Source organism: Rhopalosiphum maidis, chromosome 2 (genome assembly GCF_003676215.2).
Source record: "Rhopalosiphum maidis isolate BTI-1 chromosome 2, ASM367621v3, whole genome shotgun sequence".
NCBI classification, from domain to species: domain Eukaryota; kingdom Metazoa; phylum Arthropoda; class Insecta; order Hemiptera; family Aphididae; genus Rhopalosiphum; species Rhopalosiphum maidis.
In genome coordinates, this window is record NC_040878.1 from 111,889 (window position 1) to 126,878 (window position 14,990).

General features: G+C 26.9%; 1 protein-coding gene across 3 annotated transcripts; it reads left to right on the forward strand.

Moving 5' to 3' along the window:
• The first annotated feature begins 667 nt into the window (after positions 1–667).
• LOC113554471 (protein MCM10 homolog) lies at positions 668–10,078 on the forward strand. Of its 3 annotated transcripts, none has more exons than XM_026958345.1 (6): positions 668–686; positions 6,782–6,913; positions 7,035–7,412; positions 7,474–7,611; positions 8,592–8,851; positions 8,940–10,078. In XM_026958345.1, coding segments are annotated over exons 1-6 (1,896 nt in total). In that variant the 5' UTR covers positions 668–685; the 3' UTR covers positions 9,927–10,078. The 3 variants fall into 3 exon arrangements, with proteins under 3 accessions (XP_026814146.1, XP_026814148.1, XP_026814147.1); XM_026958347.1 differs by lacking the exon at positions 668–686 and adding an exon at positions 6,403–6,687; XM_026958346.1 differs by lacking the exon at positions 668–686 and adding an exon at positions 6,404–6,713.
• The last annotated feature ends 4,912 nt before the right edge of the window (positions 10,079–14,990 follow it).

The window sequence follows — 14,990 nt, forward strand, 5'->3', positions numbered from 1 at the left end:
TATTAATATATTATGTATTACTATCTAACCTAACTTAACGCATACATGAGACAGATACAATACATGCCACCCGCATGTAAGGTGGGTAAGACATAAACAGTATAAACAAAAAATTATTATGAATTGTGGCTTTCTATTACAATAAAAATATTAAAAATCACTTTTAAAAAATTAACGGGACAAACACGGTAGACCCTTTGTGTAATAGGTATATAAAAGATTAAATCCTATGTACCTATTATTATGAAACGCATAACTGATTATTATTTTTAATTTAAGTCTACTTGAATTATTTAGTTAAAATAATCTTAATAAATGAATAATATTAAAAAATAATACTTATGTATTATATATATTAATATAGTATACATACTAGATACATTTAAAATGAACAAAAAGTGTAAAATATGTAGGAACAATTAAATATTATAAAATATCACTAGCATCTATAGTCTATGTATAGGTAGATATTTGATTGGGCCATACACAGGTAAAATATATTATTATCTGCAGATTATGAAATCAGCATTACCTAGCTATTTGGTTGAATAAGTATAGATACTTAATTTATTAAAAATTTATAATAACACCGGATCTGCTACAATTTAACACACAACAATTCAGCGATGACGTTTCAGCGAACGATAATACAGCGCTACCTACTACATTTTTTACGCATAAGACAAGTAAGCGCATTATGTTTTAAATTAATTAAACCTAACAAATATATATTTAAAATTTCGAAAATAAGAAGCTGCTCTTCACATACTGTTTTTTTTTAATTAATCTGGTATTTCAAAATGTAAAGAATTTGGGTAAGCTGGGCCAATTTTTTTAATTTACCATACTCATTGTATTGTTATTTTTAAAGCTCTCGAATTTGGGAGCTAAGCTGATACTGCGCAGGTAACTAAATAAAATTGATTATCAACATAAAATACTAATCTATAATATCTCTTTTATTGTATTATTACCTGTGAAGAGCCTTCTCCAAGAATGACACTTGTTAAGTTATTAGCAAGCATTTTCATTTCTTCGATTGATTATTTTGTTTGAATTTTAGCAATATCTGACAAAACTATGATCTACATATTTGAATATAATATTATTTAAAATGATATATAATTTAAAATCTTTTATAATAAAACGCTAAGATCGTGCCCACTGTCCACCAGGAGTGACGCAAAAAATGATGAATTACTATCATAGATTTATTTTTTAGATTTTTTTAGCCCCACCTACCGGTTATTGGTTATTCGTTGTCAAAACAATAACTATTATTATTTATTATTTTTATTATTATAATATTATATATTAAAATTACATATATTATTATATTTTACGTATAACTTTATAAATTCATGTTTAACATTGTTAAACCATTGCCTACCTGGGAGGTTTAGTTACTTTTAAATCAATTTTCTCCGATAATAACTGACAACTTAACTTATGTGTTAATACGTCATTCGGCTTTAATTTTTTTTTCTACAATACAATATGAGATTTTTGACATCAGGAGGTATAACAATCAACTGTAGGTGGATTGCTCAACCGGGTATTGATTTACATCGGCTGAGGACTGATAGCTAGACACCAGTGGCGGCTCGTAGTAGTTTAGCACAGGAGTGCGATAAAAAAATTTAAGAACTATAATACATCACACAAAAAATTAAAATGATAAAATAATAACACAAAATTAAACACGTCGTGCGTCGTTGCCGTCCGATTTGAGCGACAAAATTCACCGCACATCATAAGTTTCTGTAGCCACCGCGCCATCATGATAATATTATTATTACTCGTATATTAATATTATACCTACAGCTTGTACGGGAAACCGGTATTTTTATGTGCGATTCAAAATGTCACACAAGTTGCAGCGTTGCATAGGCCTATATATATAACTATCCATATACCCGTATAATAACATCGCGAGTTCGTAACGATATTCTAATAAATTATGAAATTGTTAATTTGTTCATGTATAATATACTATGTACTAAAATATGTACCTATTTATTTTGTAAATATATTTGTACAATAAATTGTTAATTTCTGTAGGGAGTGCGACTGCACCATCGCACATATGCACGAGTCACTGCTAGACACTCAATTACAATTTTTCGTATTTATTTATTTATTTTTTTAATCAAAAAGCACCGGACAAGCGTCGCACGTCGAAACAAACTTTTACGGTTACACACGAATTGCGTACCAAAATAGGTAGACGAACCTTTTTGAACGAATTGCGTCCGAGACACAATTTGTGTTATTTTTTCATTTACAGTTAATTATTGTAAGTGGTTCCTAAAGTGATATTGCCATAATAAAGATATTTATATACTAAAATATAGTCTTGCAGGATGACTTTGTATACTAATTAATAATTATAATTGATATTACCCTAAATTATTTAATGCTAGTTATATCAGATTATTTCGATTGTCTAGATAGCATTATACCAATAGGTAATGATTATAACAACTACGCTATTATTGGTGTTATTGGTGCAGACCAATAACATTATGTAATAGGATGAAAATTCTTTCGATTAGATCTTAAAATGGTTATGGTTGCTAAAATGTAGTGTACTATAATTACCACACCCAATTAACATATGCTAAAATAAGCGTGCACAATTTACAGTACATATCAATAATACTATGGAATAAATATGAATGATTTTTCGAATAATATGAAGTATAGTAAATGAGTTATAATTTAGAGAACAGATTTTTGGATTCCTAAAGCTTAAAAAATGATCTAATTATACTCTAAAAAATTCTTAAAATATTATTTTAACAAATAAATATTCTGCTAAAAATAGTAAAATATGCATTCATGTTTTTAGATTTTAAGCGAAACAATGAATATATATAATATAATTTCGGATATCAAATTTAATTTAGTTTGTCCTTTTAAGAGGTCAAATTTACCAATAATTTTTATGAATAATCTGGAATAATAATCAAAAAATTAAGGAAAAACGGAAATTTTTACGTAAAGATTATTTAAATATCTCACTTTTTTTTTGATATCATCATAAAAATACTGAGACCTTCAACTTGAACACCTGTAGGACTCCGGTGCCAAGGCTTAAATCCACATGATGAAATTTAATTAGTCCATTACACTATTACAGTGACCCAATCGACATCTACTGTATACAATAGAGTGGTACACACTAGTCCTCCTTTTTTTTAGATTAAATGTTTAAAATTTTAAATCTCTCTATTATTAATTATGTAAATAATGTATATTATATTTTATTATAAATTGTTAGTACCAAATAGTTCTGTGTACTATTATTAGGTTAAGTGTTCGAATTTAAGGTAAAGAAATTTAAAGAAACATTTGGTTGAACAGCGTAATACTTAAGTTAGGTAAAGAGTAGATACTTTCTAATCATTAGTAATTTATTAGATTGTAATGCAAAGCTGGGCAAGTTATAAGTCATTTTTTTCAACTAGTTAAAGTTTAAGTTACTTAAATACAAAAATTAACCAAGTTAAAATATAAGTTAATTTCAGAAATTTTCCGAACGGCCGACATTTGTATACATTATTTGCATATTATTAATGGTTGGTCCAAAAATAGCTTATTCACATTAAAATCTGTTTCTTGGCCTAACAATTCTTAATATAAAATTTAATTATGCATATTTTGGCGTTTTTGTATTTTTTAAGGTATATTTTATAATTTTTGTGCATTTCAGAGCATAATATATACAGCAGGCGTGCCCAACCTTTTTTAACTTGCGGGTCACATTTGAAATTTATACTTAGGTAAACTGCGGGCTGTATATACTTCACGGTTTTTTTTTTTTTGTTCAATTCGATAAAATATATAATACTATAATGTATAATAAATATATTAGGACCTAATATTTAGGTCATTAGGACATTAGGTATGTCTATTGTACATTTTATCTGATGTAATATTATCTTTGTTCACTTATTGAATTTATGACTTTCATCGTATGTGTTTAAACTTTAAAGTACTGAATATTTATTTTTTTACCCCTTTACAAATTTCTAACTTTTATAAAATGATCACGGGCCGGTTGGAATTCTTCCGCGGGTTGGACACGCCTGATATACAGAGTAATTCTTTTAACATTAAATATTCATTATTTCGTCAAGTATTGACTTTTTTTCGAAATATTTTGTTTCTTGCTTTTCTTTAACTATATAAAATTTTATTTTTTTTACCTTTTTACTTAATAGTGAAATCACTACCAACTATTGATTTTCAAATGGCAATTAAGGTATTTAGGTATTAAAAATGTACTGAATTAATAGAGCTATTTTTTTATGGATTTTAACGTTAAAATTATTATTTTTCGTTAATTTTTTAGCGAGAAACAGCTTTTCAAAGTTGGACGGTATTTTGATTTTTATAATACTTCTTGTTTCATATAATCAATCATATATCTTAAACTCGTTATCGACTATCAACGTAGTAACGAACTTTTTACCTATAGTTACCAACGCCTCATAGCCGTAATAACCTGTAGAATGAACACCTATAAAATCCTCAAACCACCCAACTTTGAGCAGTTATAAGTCACTAACAGTTGAATGAAAAATAATAAATTTAACATTAAAATTCATAAAAAATAAAAAAAATAGCCCTACTATTTTATGACATTTTAAACATAGGTTGCTATTTGAAAATAAAAAGTTGATAGTGATTTCACTATTAAATATAAGGGTGAAAAAAATAAAAATGTTATATAGGTTTAGAAAAGCGGGAAACTAACAATTTTGAAAAAATGGGATCTGACATTACCTTACTATGTATACCCTATATGTTTTTAGATTTTTGTTTGGTTTTTAGACGAACAGAAATTCAAAAACCCAAATCGTCGCCTTTTTTTGTCAATAATTTAAATCATTTAAGTGTAATATCTAAAATGTAAGTAATCATTTAATTGAAAAATCAGGGCATATTATTGTTATCAGTCCTAGTAATAATTAATAACCCCTATTTTCTTGGAAACAAATTGGAACACGGAATGTACCTATAACAAAATAAGAAATATGCATTAAGCAGTATAAATGTATAATACTATATAGTATATTTGTATCTATTAACCAGGGCCGTATTAGCGCATAGGCACTGTGCCTAGGGCCTACGAACATTTTTGCGGCCTACAAAAATAAAATGTGTGGCTACTATTTTTTTTGTTACAATTATCTTGTTTGATGATTAAATACGAAGGATAAAGAAATATTCAAATAGATGTAAAATAAGTTTTTTTTATGATTTTAACAATTTAATTTTCTATATATTTGTAAACTGAGTAAAATTAATTGTTTTTAAGATTTATTAAAATTATTATCATATAAAAGTATATATTTGATTTTTTTTTTGTTTTTAAAGGATTAACATGCGCATAGGAATTAAAAGCAATGTGCATAGGGCCAAGACTGCAACTGAAAAAAAATTTTCAGGGGGGTTCAAAATTTTTTTTTAAATATTAATACTGAAAATTTATCGTCAATTAACTTTATTCATCACTATAAAATATTTCTATTTTTAAAAAAATCTTGAGGGGTCCGGACCCCTGGACCCTCCTCCAGCTACGGCTTTGCCTAGGGCCTACGATTGTATTAATCCGAGCCTGCTATTAACCATATAATTATAGTCATCGCAGTTAACGTGTATTACAATAAATAGGTATAGCTAATGTAAATAATCGATAAGCAAAATATTTTTTTATAAAATTAAACATACTTACATACTTTACATACTCCAATATTCATTAATAATAAATTATGATCAATGACCATGACTATAGATAAGTAGATCACTAAAGTCCAATAGTCGGCCTCGGCATTTAGCAGTTTTGCGGAACATTTGGATTTTTAAAATGAAAAAAAAACTACAAAAAACATTATTTACTTATTGTTTTTAACAAGTTAAATTAGATTATTTTAGAAATTTAATTCAATGTTAAGTCATAAAGTTAACATGAATTAAAACTAACTAATTAGTGTCCAGTTTTGTTATAATGGTAGGTATATACAACTTTATACCCGCCTTTAAATTAAATTTATAAATGTATAAATAATATTTAGTCTAAACCGTTATAAATGTTAATTTAATTGTTCTATTATCAGTGTTATCACTCACCCAATTTATATACTTTACATATATCTTGTACATGCCGTTTGGCGTAAATATAATAATAAAATAAAGTTATAGGTTTTTAATGGATATTATGGTTTTAATGCATTTTCTATAATAGTGAGATAACTGAGATATGATTTTTCTTGGAATTAACTTATTTTATAAATAAAATAGTAAATAAGTATTATTTCTAATCATAAGGAATGACGTATTTTGTGTTTCTTATTTTAGCGGTTTTGTAATGTTCTGTAGTTAACAATTGGTAGTGGCGGCAACGAGCCATAGACCAGACGCTAAACATAGTACTGTTTGAACGCCACACTATTAACTCTGAGATAGATGGTGTTGCGGTCACTTTTTTTATCATAATATTAATTGTTCTACTATCAATTACGATTACCGCCAAAATTACACAAAGTAGATACCTACACGAGTCACGAATACGTAAGACCATTGATTATAAAATACAAAGTATGCATTAACGATCATTGTGTTATAGATAAATGATAGTAATAATATTATAATAATAATAACGAGTAACTACAATAATAGGTAATTAATAAAAAAAAAGTAAATAGGTAATACACATTTTTAAATTGTTCTACTAACAGCAGCTAATGTTGAACTTATATTTCTTCACCAAAAGTGATTAGTCTATCGTTCGCTGTCATGAATTCCGACGACGAAGATCTAAAAGCTTTGGCTTTGTTCCTAGATGCCGAGCTAGATGCTGAAGACGAAAATAATCCGACAACCTCACATACAATCCTCAAAGAGGGTAAGTGCATTTCTCGCCTATGCTTATCTGGTTTTATGGGTACCTATCCGCAACAGTATAGAAATATTAGTATACTGTGTTTGTTCTGAATCTCGTTTACCATTCTGTTTAATATCTGTAGATGTAATAAAAGACAACGCTGAAAAAAGTAGTCAACTGGCTGAGAAATCCGTAAATACAGCCGTAACATTTAGTGACTTTTTCAAATCAATGAAGTCGAAAATTGTCGATTTAGATGAAGTGGTAGTTAAATGTGAACCCAAAAAGAAGTCCATGTCCAAAATACCAAAATTTGGTTTTGATCCTGCAGCAGATCCTGTGTTTGGCTTATGTATGATTAATCCATTGTTATCGTCTCAGACAATTCAAGATAGAATGATTGGCAAAGTACCGGTACCCGTCAGCCAAGTAAAAAATCATCTCAAGTCTGCAGACAATTCTGATTGGGTTGTAGCTGGCGTTTTGGTAAACAAATCTCTTCCCAAGACTTCACAAAAAGGTATTTATTACCATTTTTAGTGTAATTATTTGAATTTTTTTCTTAGATACTTTTGTTTTAGGTTCTACTTTTAGCATATGGAAGATAAGTGACTTAAAAGCAGGTATGAGTACTGTTACAATATTTTTATTTGGCCGGTCACATGCCGATTTATGGAAAACAGACATAGGATTTGTTGTTGGAATATTGAATCCAAAAGGTGAAGCTATATTAACTAATAACCATTAAATTTTAACTAATCAGGTTGTCAAATAAAAATTATGCTATACCTACTATAAAATTGGTAAATTATGAGTTATGACATTCAGTTATATTTATTAGGTATACCATTATTTTTGTTTTGATAAAATAATTTATTATTTTATGTTGTAATCCTTTAGTAAATACATTAAAAAATACAGCAGACGAATATTCCATATTTTACTTGTATATTATATATTCTAATGGATAGTTAATAAACTAAATTTTTTTTGACGAAAGAATTCATAGTTCGTTGACCATTCGCCACAAGTTATCTTAACTCCTACGCCCTGCTAATAATTCACAAAGAAGAAATAACACAGTACTAGTCAGAAAAAATGTATTATTGTCCGCAAAGAATGAATATTAAGATACTAATTGTATCTGTGTATTTATCTTAGAATTGTGTATATGAGTATAATATTTTTCTTTCTACTTTAATAGATAATTAATATTTAATTTTATTATACAATTTTACAAATATTGAAAATATACTTAAATTATCGATAATGTTTTTTCAGTTTAATAATTTATATTGCACTGTCAGCTTAAGCTTCTATTGAATATAGTCAACATAGATTTTTGAATTAAACACATTCTGAAATGATGCCGCATTGTGGGTGGTAAAGTTTCTATTTTTACACACTTCTCTTTACAAGAAATTCTTATCATTTCATGTAGCAAAATATAAATAAATATTGCAACACTACAAAAGTGTCAGCGTCACCATTCATTTTTTAAAACACTGAATATATTAATAAATACCTACTTTTTTAATATATCAATATACTAACAATTCATTAATGTTAATAAATAAAATTGTTTGCGTATTTCATATTGTGTATAATTGCATTTATATTTTTTATCTATTTTAGGTTCTATAACTTTTGAGTCTTACTGATTAAGTATAAAATAATATTATTTTATTTTCTTGAATAGAAATGGATGGTAAAGATAAGAAGGATGAAGTAGTATTATCCATAAATAGTGGTGACCAAGTGATGCTGTGGGGCAGATCCAAAGATTACGGAACTTGTAAAGGAATTAAGAAAAATGGAGATAAGTGTGATATGTTTGTAAACATCAATAACTGTGACGTTTGTACATTTCATGTAAAACGAGAATATATCAAGCATTGTAGTCAAAGAGCAAATATTGGAAATTCTAGACCAACAGCTGCCCACAGTTTACGAGATAAAGTTTGTAGTTTTAATTAATATTTAAATTTTTATTAGTTTTATTTATTGTTTGTTGTTATTATTATTATTATTATTATTATTATTATAGGTATTGGGAAAAAACGAGGTATTTTATGGTGGTCAAAGTTTTGTATCTACTAAATCTAATCATTCAAAGTTGATGAAAGAAGACCAAGTTAAGCTTCAACGATTGAATTTGGCTAAAAAGCCTGTATTAGACCCAATTGAAACTCATACCACACCTCGTACAACTATTGCTAATCGTCGAGCTACCGCTATTAAAGGCTTTGTTAATGATATAAAAAATAATGAAATTAGTGGGTCAGGAAAAAAAAATATTGATCATAAAGAAGCTCAAAAAATGTGTACATTCAAAGAAATATTAGGTAGCTCAGCAAATCTTAAAAATTTTGGATCTATGCATCCAAAGTGTGCCAAAGTAAATGCATTAAACTGGATTAAATCACATGGGCCAATCCAAAAAGAAAATCCTAATTTGTTTGAAAAAAGTAAGGGTGGTGGTAAAAAAAGAAAATTACCTGAAGATATTGTTTTAGATATAGAACAAAAAAAAAAGGTTGCCATTGAAGAAAAAGTTTCGCCAAGATTTTTGGAGCTAATGAAAACTACATCTCAGAATCAAGATCTTATTGATACAGCTCAGCAAGAAGCTGAAAACAAATATTTTGATCAAATGGATAAAAAAGAAAAAATGGAATACAAAATGATGAACACATATAAGGTGCCATGCAAAGCTGTACGTTGTTTAGTATGCAAGTATACTTGGTTTTCAGCATCTGAATGGTGTAAAACTGAAAAACATATGTTGCGTGTACTTGATGCTACTAAAAGATTTTTCAAATGTAATGATTGCAACTCAAGAATTGCTTGTTTGACAATGTTTCCTTTGATTTCATGTAAAAATTGTAATGGTTCCAAATGGGAAAGAGCTCCAATGATGGGTCACAAAAAAGTTGAAGAAATTCATTTAAGCATTCGTGGAGACGAACAAACATTCTTGAGCTCTATGCAACCTAAACTTAGTATGAGTTTAATGGTAGCAGAAGAAGATTGATCAATAATAAAATGAGTTCATATTTCTCTTGCAAATGTATTGTTTAATTGAGAAGTTATTTCACAATTTTGAGTAACATAAAATATTTAAAATAATTATTAGACTATATTCTGTAATAAATTGGTTTAATTTTATATGGAATATATTTATACTTGAACGAATTATTACTTAAATTATAACATTAAAAAACTGTAATGAATGTTTATAAATTATTTTTTATTTATATCATAGATTATAGGCATACTGATAATATTTTTTTTACCTTTCACAATTTAAATGTCTATTAAGTTTAATGCATTTTCAATATTAATCTCATTTATCTTTCATAAATTTAATAAACCATTTTTTATTATCTTTGTATAAACATTTAAAAGTACCTGAATATGTAATACTCAAATTATTATATTCTTACAATTATTATGCGGTACCTATAAAACTATCAGTGGCGTATATAAAGGGGGCATGAGGTCAGATCCCCCTCCCCCATTGGCTTTTTATTATTTTTTTTGTTTTTGCTTACATTTTATGCAATATGCACTATAATGTAATATTTTGTGATATAATGATCTATCGAGCTATTGAATTTTGACAATTTCGTCAATACTAAATACCATTAAAATTGTATTTTATTTTATTTGTAGCAAACTAGCAACGTTATGTTTATTTAGTCGAAATGGTCAATAAAGATTATGTTTATACTTTATTATAGCTTATCTTATCATTTATAGAGACAATACTTTATATATAATAATATAGGATGTTTCAAAAGTCTTCATCCGATTACAAATTTATATAGCTCGGCAATTGTAAGCCGCAGGTAAATTACCCATATACTAATCGAAAGATAACTTTAAATAAACTTGGTTATCTAATTTTTTCATTAGTATATGGATTGTTTATTAGTGGCTAACGTTTGCCAAGCTATGTAAATTTGTAATCGTATGAAGACTTTTGATACACTCTATGTATGTAGGCTTGACTAAAAGGGCTATGCTTCCATTATGAGCCTGTGTTAAAAATTGTATCAGGTATTATCCTTGTTTTTAAATTGTGAAAAATGACTAATGAGAATTATTGCTATGGGTTTAGTTTACCATGTATACATAGTACCAGCAGAAACCTAGTATCTACCATTTATTTATTTGAAATCTAAAAAAAGACACTCACGGGATTGTTGAAAATATCTGAAAATGTATTTTTTACATGAACAGCTAAATGGCCTAACACTTTACCAGTTTATAGAAATATTTAATTACAGCAGAAGTTTTAGACTAACTAGCAAAAAAAAAAGAAAGAAAACAAGATTTGCTAATTTAGTTATCATTTATTTTATTTATACATTTAATGATGTAGCATTTTATAATACAGAAGTTTTGACTTTATGGAGTATTGGAGTGAATAATCTTCCATATTGTGTTAAATGTGAAATTTCAATCAATTCAAATTATATTCATTGTTTTTTATTTTTTTTTTTCGATCTCCCCCCCCTTCCTTTCAGATGTCTACTCCATTGAAAACTATCATAAATATGTGAAAATATTAGTTGAGATATTAGATACATAAATATGATATTTTATATACCTATATTATAAAATCAATTACTAATATTTATGATCATATTAAATAACACATAATCCAATATGGTTTTTTTTCTAAAGGTTAAATATTTTTATTAGTAAATTTGCACATTAATTTTGGAAATTTAAAAACCTTACTAAATATTATTTGTACTTCAGAGTAATAATTGAATTTTTTCAATAAAAACAAAAACTGTTTTATAATTTTTAATTACCTATAATATATGTCTAACAATAAACAAATTATCAACTCGTGTTTGTTATTGATATTGATGAATTTAAATTAAATTATTCTTAATATTGCATCACTACAGTAAGTACCATTTATTTTATATTTTTTTTTAGTTTAATTGTATATCATCAATTAATAATTCTGTATTAGTTACAGTAAACTTATGATAATTAACTATGGTTTTATTTATTTTAGATTCTGATGAATATATACATTTTAAAATGTTTATTTTTATTTTTGTCTATTTTATATGTCAAATAAATTTGATAAAATGATAAAAGTTGGTACTTTTAGGAGAACAAAATTGAAAATGCTTAATATTTTTTTTAATAACGAGGAAAAACGGGTTAGGCAAGTGGGTACTACTCTGCTGTACATTAAGCGTTGAGTGGGTCACTTCAATGAGTGTGTTAAATTTTAATTCAGTTATATATCATTGTATGAAAAAAAAATTCTGAACGGAGATAAACTGTCAGCCTAGGCCCTAGGGATATATCATTTAGTATACATATCATGGTATGTTTTTTGTTTTTTGACATAGCCATTAAAGTTATTTATTTTACTTTTACTATTACGGTAAATTAATATACATTTTCGTGAAAATATAGTATTTTTTACAATATTAATATTTAAATATTATAATGTTATATATTTATAGCATATTATATTCTTGATATTAAAACATTAAAATTATAATATATAAACATTTGGTGAATATTTCAAGTATCTACGGTAGTCGGTTAATAGTTTTTAAATTGCAACAAAATAACAAAAATTATTTGAGTTTCTAACTCTATTTTTACAGGTGAAAAACGAAGGTATGCAATATCGTGAAAATTTAAAATTTAAATGTTCATAAAAAAACTAATTTAATTTCTAATAGAAATTTTTTTTTAAATTTAATTTGTAAAATGTAAAAAACCTTGAATTAAATTTTTAAATCTTAGGTATGAATATTAAAATAAAAAATCGAAAATTGTCATGCCTATAAATAACTAAAATATTCAAAATATTTTAAAAATTGTATAGGTACCAGTATCTACCTAACCAGTATACTACGACAATACGTGATATCCATTTAAATGTATGTTTTTGGTATAAACATTGCATTTTTATGATGTGTAAGAAACTAATATTAAGCCAATTGGGATTATGTTAATTTTTCGTTGTATCATAATAAATTATTATATTTTTAAAAAAATTTTAATCTTACAATTATAATCAAACGGCGTAATAGATAGGCTATTTAAGACACATTCAATTATATTTTCGGTACCCAGTGGTGATTGTTGTGTTATAACTATAAGTACCTAATGCGCGTTATTCCGCATTGGTTATGTAAAATAAAGTTCTTATTATCTACACATAATTCATAATTTAATTTTTACGTTCCCTACTTAATAGAAAACACGTCACAAACAATTCCTTATCACTAATCAAATAATGAAGCAAAAATTAAAATACAAATTTCTGCGAACGCCTTTGCTAAAATAGCAACATATATTTTAACTTTGGATCACCGCATCCGCAGGCACGAGAGTCCGATCGTTATCGTGAGGATGGCAAAGACATACAGAGGTCTCATTATACCTCATTATCAGATGACAGTACCGGCTGAATTAATTTTCGGTTATGGTCATTACCTTAGTATGTATACGAGGGTAATGCCCGAAATACACAAGGCTAGTTTTTCAGGCTAGGATAGCAAACTAGCTATTCCCAGCGCCGTATCTAGCTTGGAAAAAGCTAGCTAAAAAACAAAATAGATTGCAATCCTATTAAACTAGCTTGACTTTAAGCTTAATAGCTTAAAAACAAAGCTGGCACTGTTTATACGAAGCTAAAATATATAAGCTAATAGCTTTCTAGCTTACTAATACAGTATACTCTCGATTATCTGTGTTGTGGATTATCCGTTGTCTTCCGCGGAATCATCTACATATCTACATGGCTATACGTATAGAAAAAAAAATATATATCTTTACATTATACTTATACATCATTATCGGTTTGATTGGGTTGTAGTAGCCGATTACTCGATAACGACGTAAAATACAATACACTTGTTTAATACATATTAACATTTTTTGGTAATTGTTGATACGTTTAATTCGTAATTATAATTTGGTGGATTATCCGTGGATGCCCTACCACCCTATTTCGCAGGTAATCGAGAGTACACTATATTACCTTGTTATCCTAGCTTGAAAAACTAGCCTTGTGTATTCCGGGCATAAAGCATTAGTGTAAATTTACTCGAGTGAGTAATATGACAATAGTACAATACGTGAAAAATTTAAGTTTTCACAAATATTATTTTTTATTATAATAAAATAATTACCATCGTTATTTATCTTTAAAATAAGTAATTTATTCAAATTTGAACTTATTGAAATCTCTTTAAAAATAATTGTGTTTGTGTATTTTTTAGATTTTTCGAATATGCTATATAACATTTACAAACCTTCAATATAAAAAATTAAAGATTTTATAGACGTTGATGTGATGAATGATGATTTTATCGATTCATGTTTACAACACATATTATTATACTTACTTTTACTGATTAGATAATACATTAATCTATAGCTTATAATAATGTTAATACATTATTATGTTAAATGTATACCGTATAGTTAGTTGTACAGTCTTAAGAAAAAAGTAGATGTGTAGTGTGTAGTGAGCAGTATAAATTAATTTACTATCTTTAAAGAATTAAAGTCCTTGTAATAATCTAAAAATTTGATGATTTAACCATTAACATTTAAAACAAAGTACTAGTATTAACAGCTAAAATACATTTTAAAATAGTTGTCGCTGTAATTTTTCCTTATGTTATAACTGTAACTATGGCCTATGTGCTTAAACATTTCTAAAGTTATTGAAAAATGCACACCAAAAATAAAATAGATTAGTAAAGGTACTTTATTTTTCACGTTTTTTTTATTTTTTTTAAATTCTTTTTTATTGTTACATTATATTTTTTACTCATTTCAATATAATATACTTGTAATGACATAAGATACTCTGTGTAATAATGTATAATATGTAAAATGGGGGTAAGAGTATCTATACCTACCTTGCAAACCTCTAAAAAAAATCCGTAATTTATCGTTTTGTTTTATTATATAATAATATTTAAAACGAAACGCCAACACGCACAGTTATAATAGTTATAAGGGGAGGATTGGTATATAGTAACTTGCGAGCGTATACCTATAACAAAAAAATGAATTAACCGTCACCATAATGGTC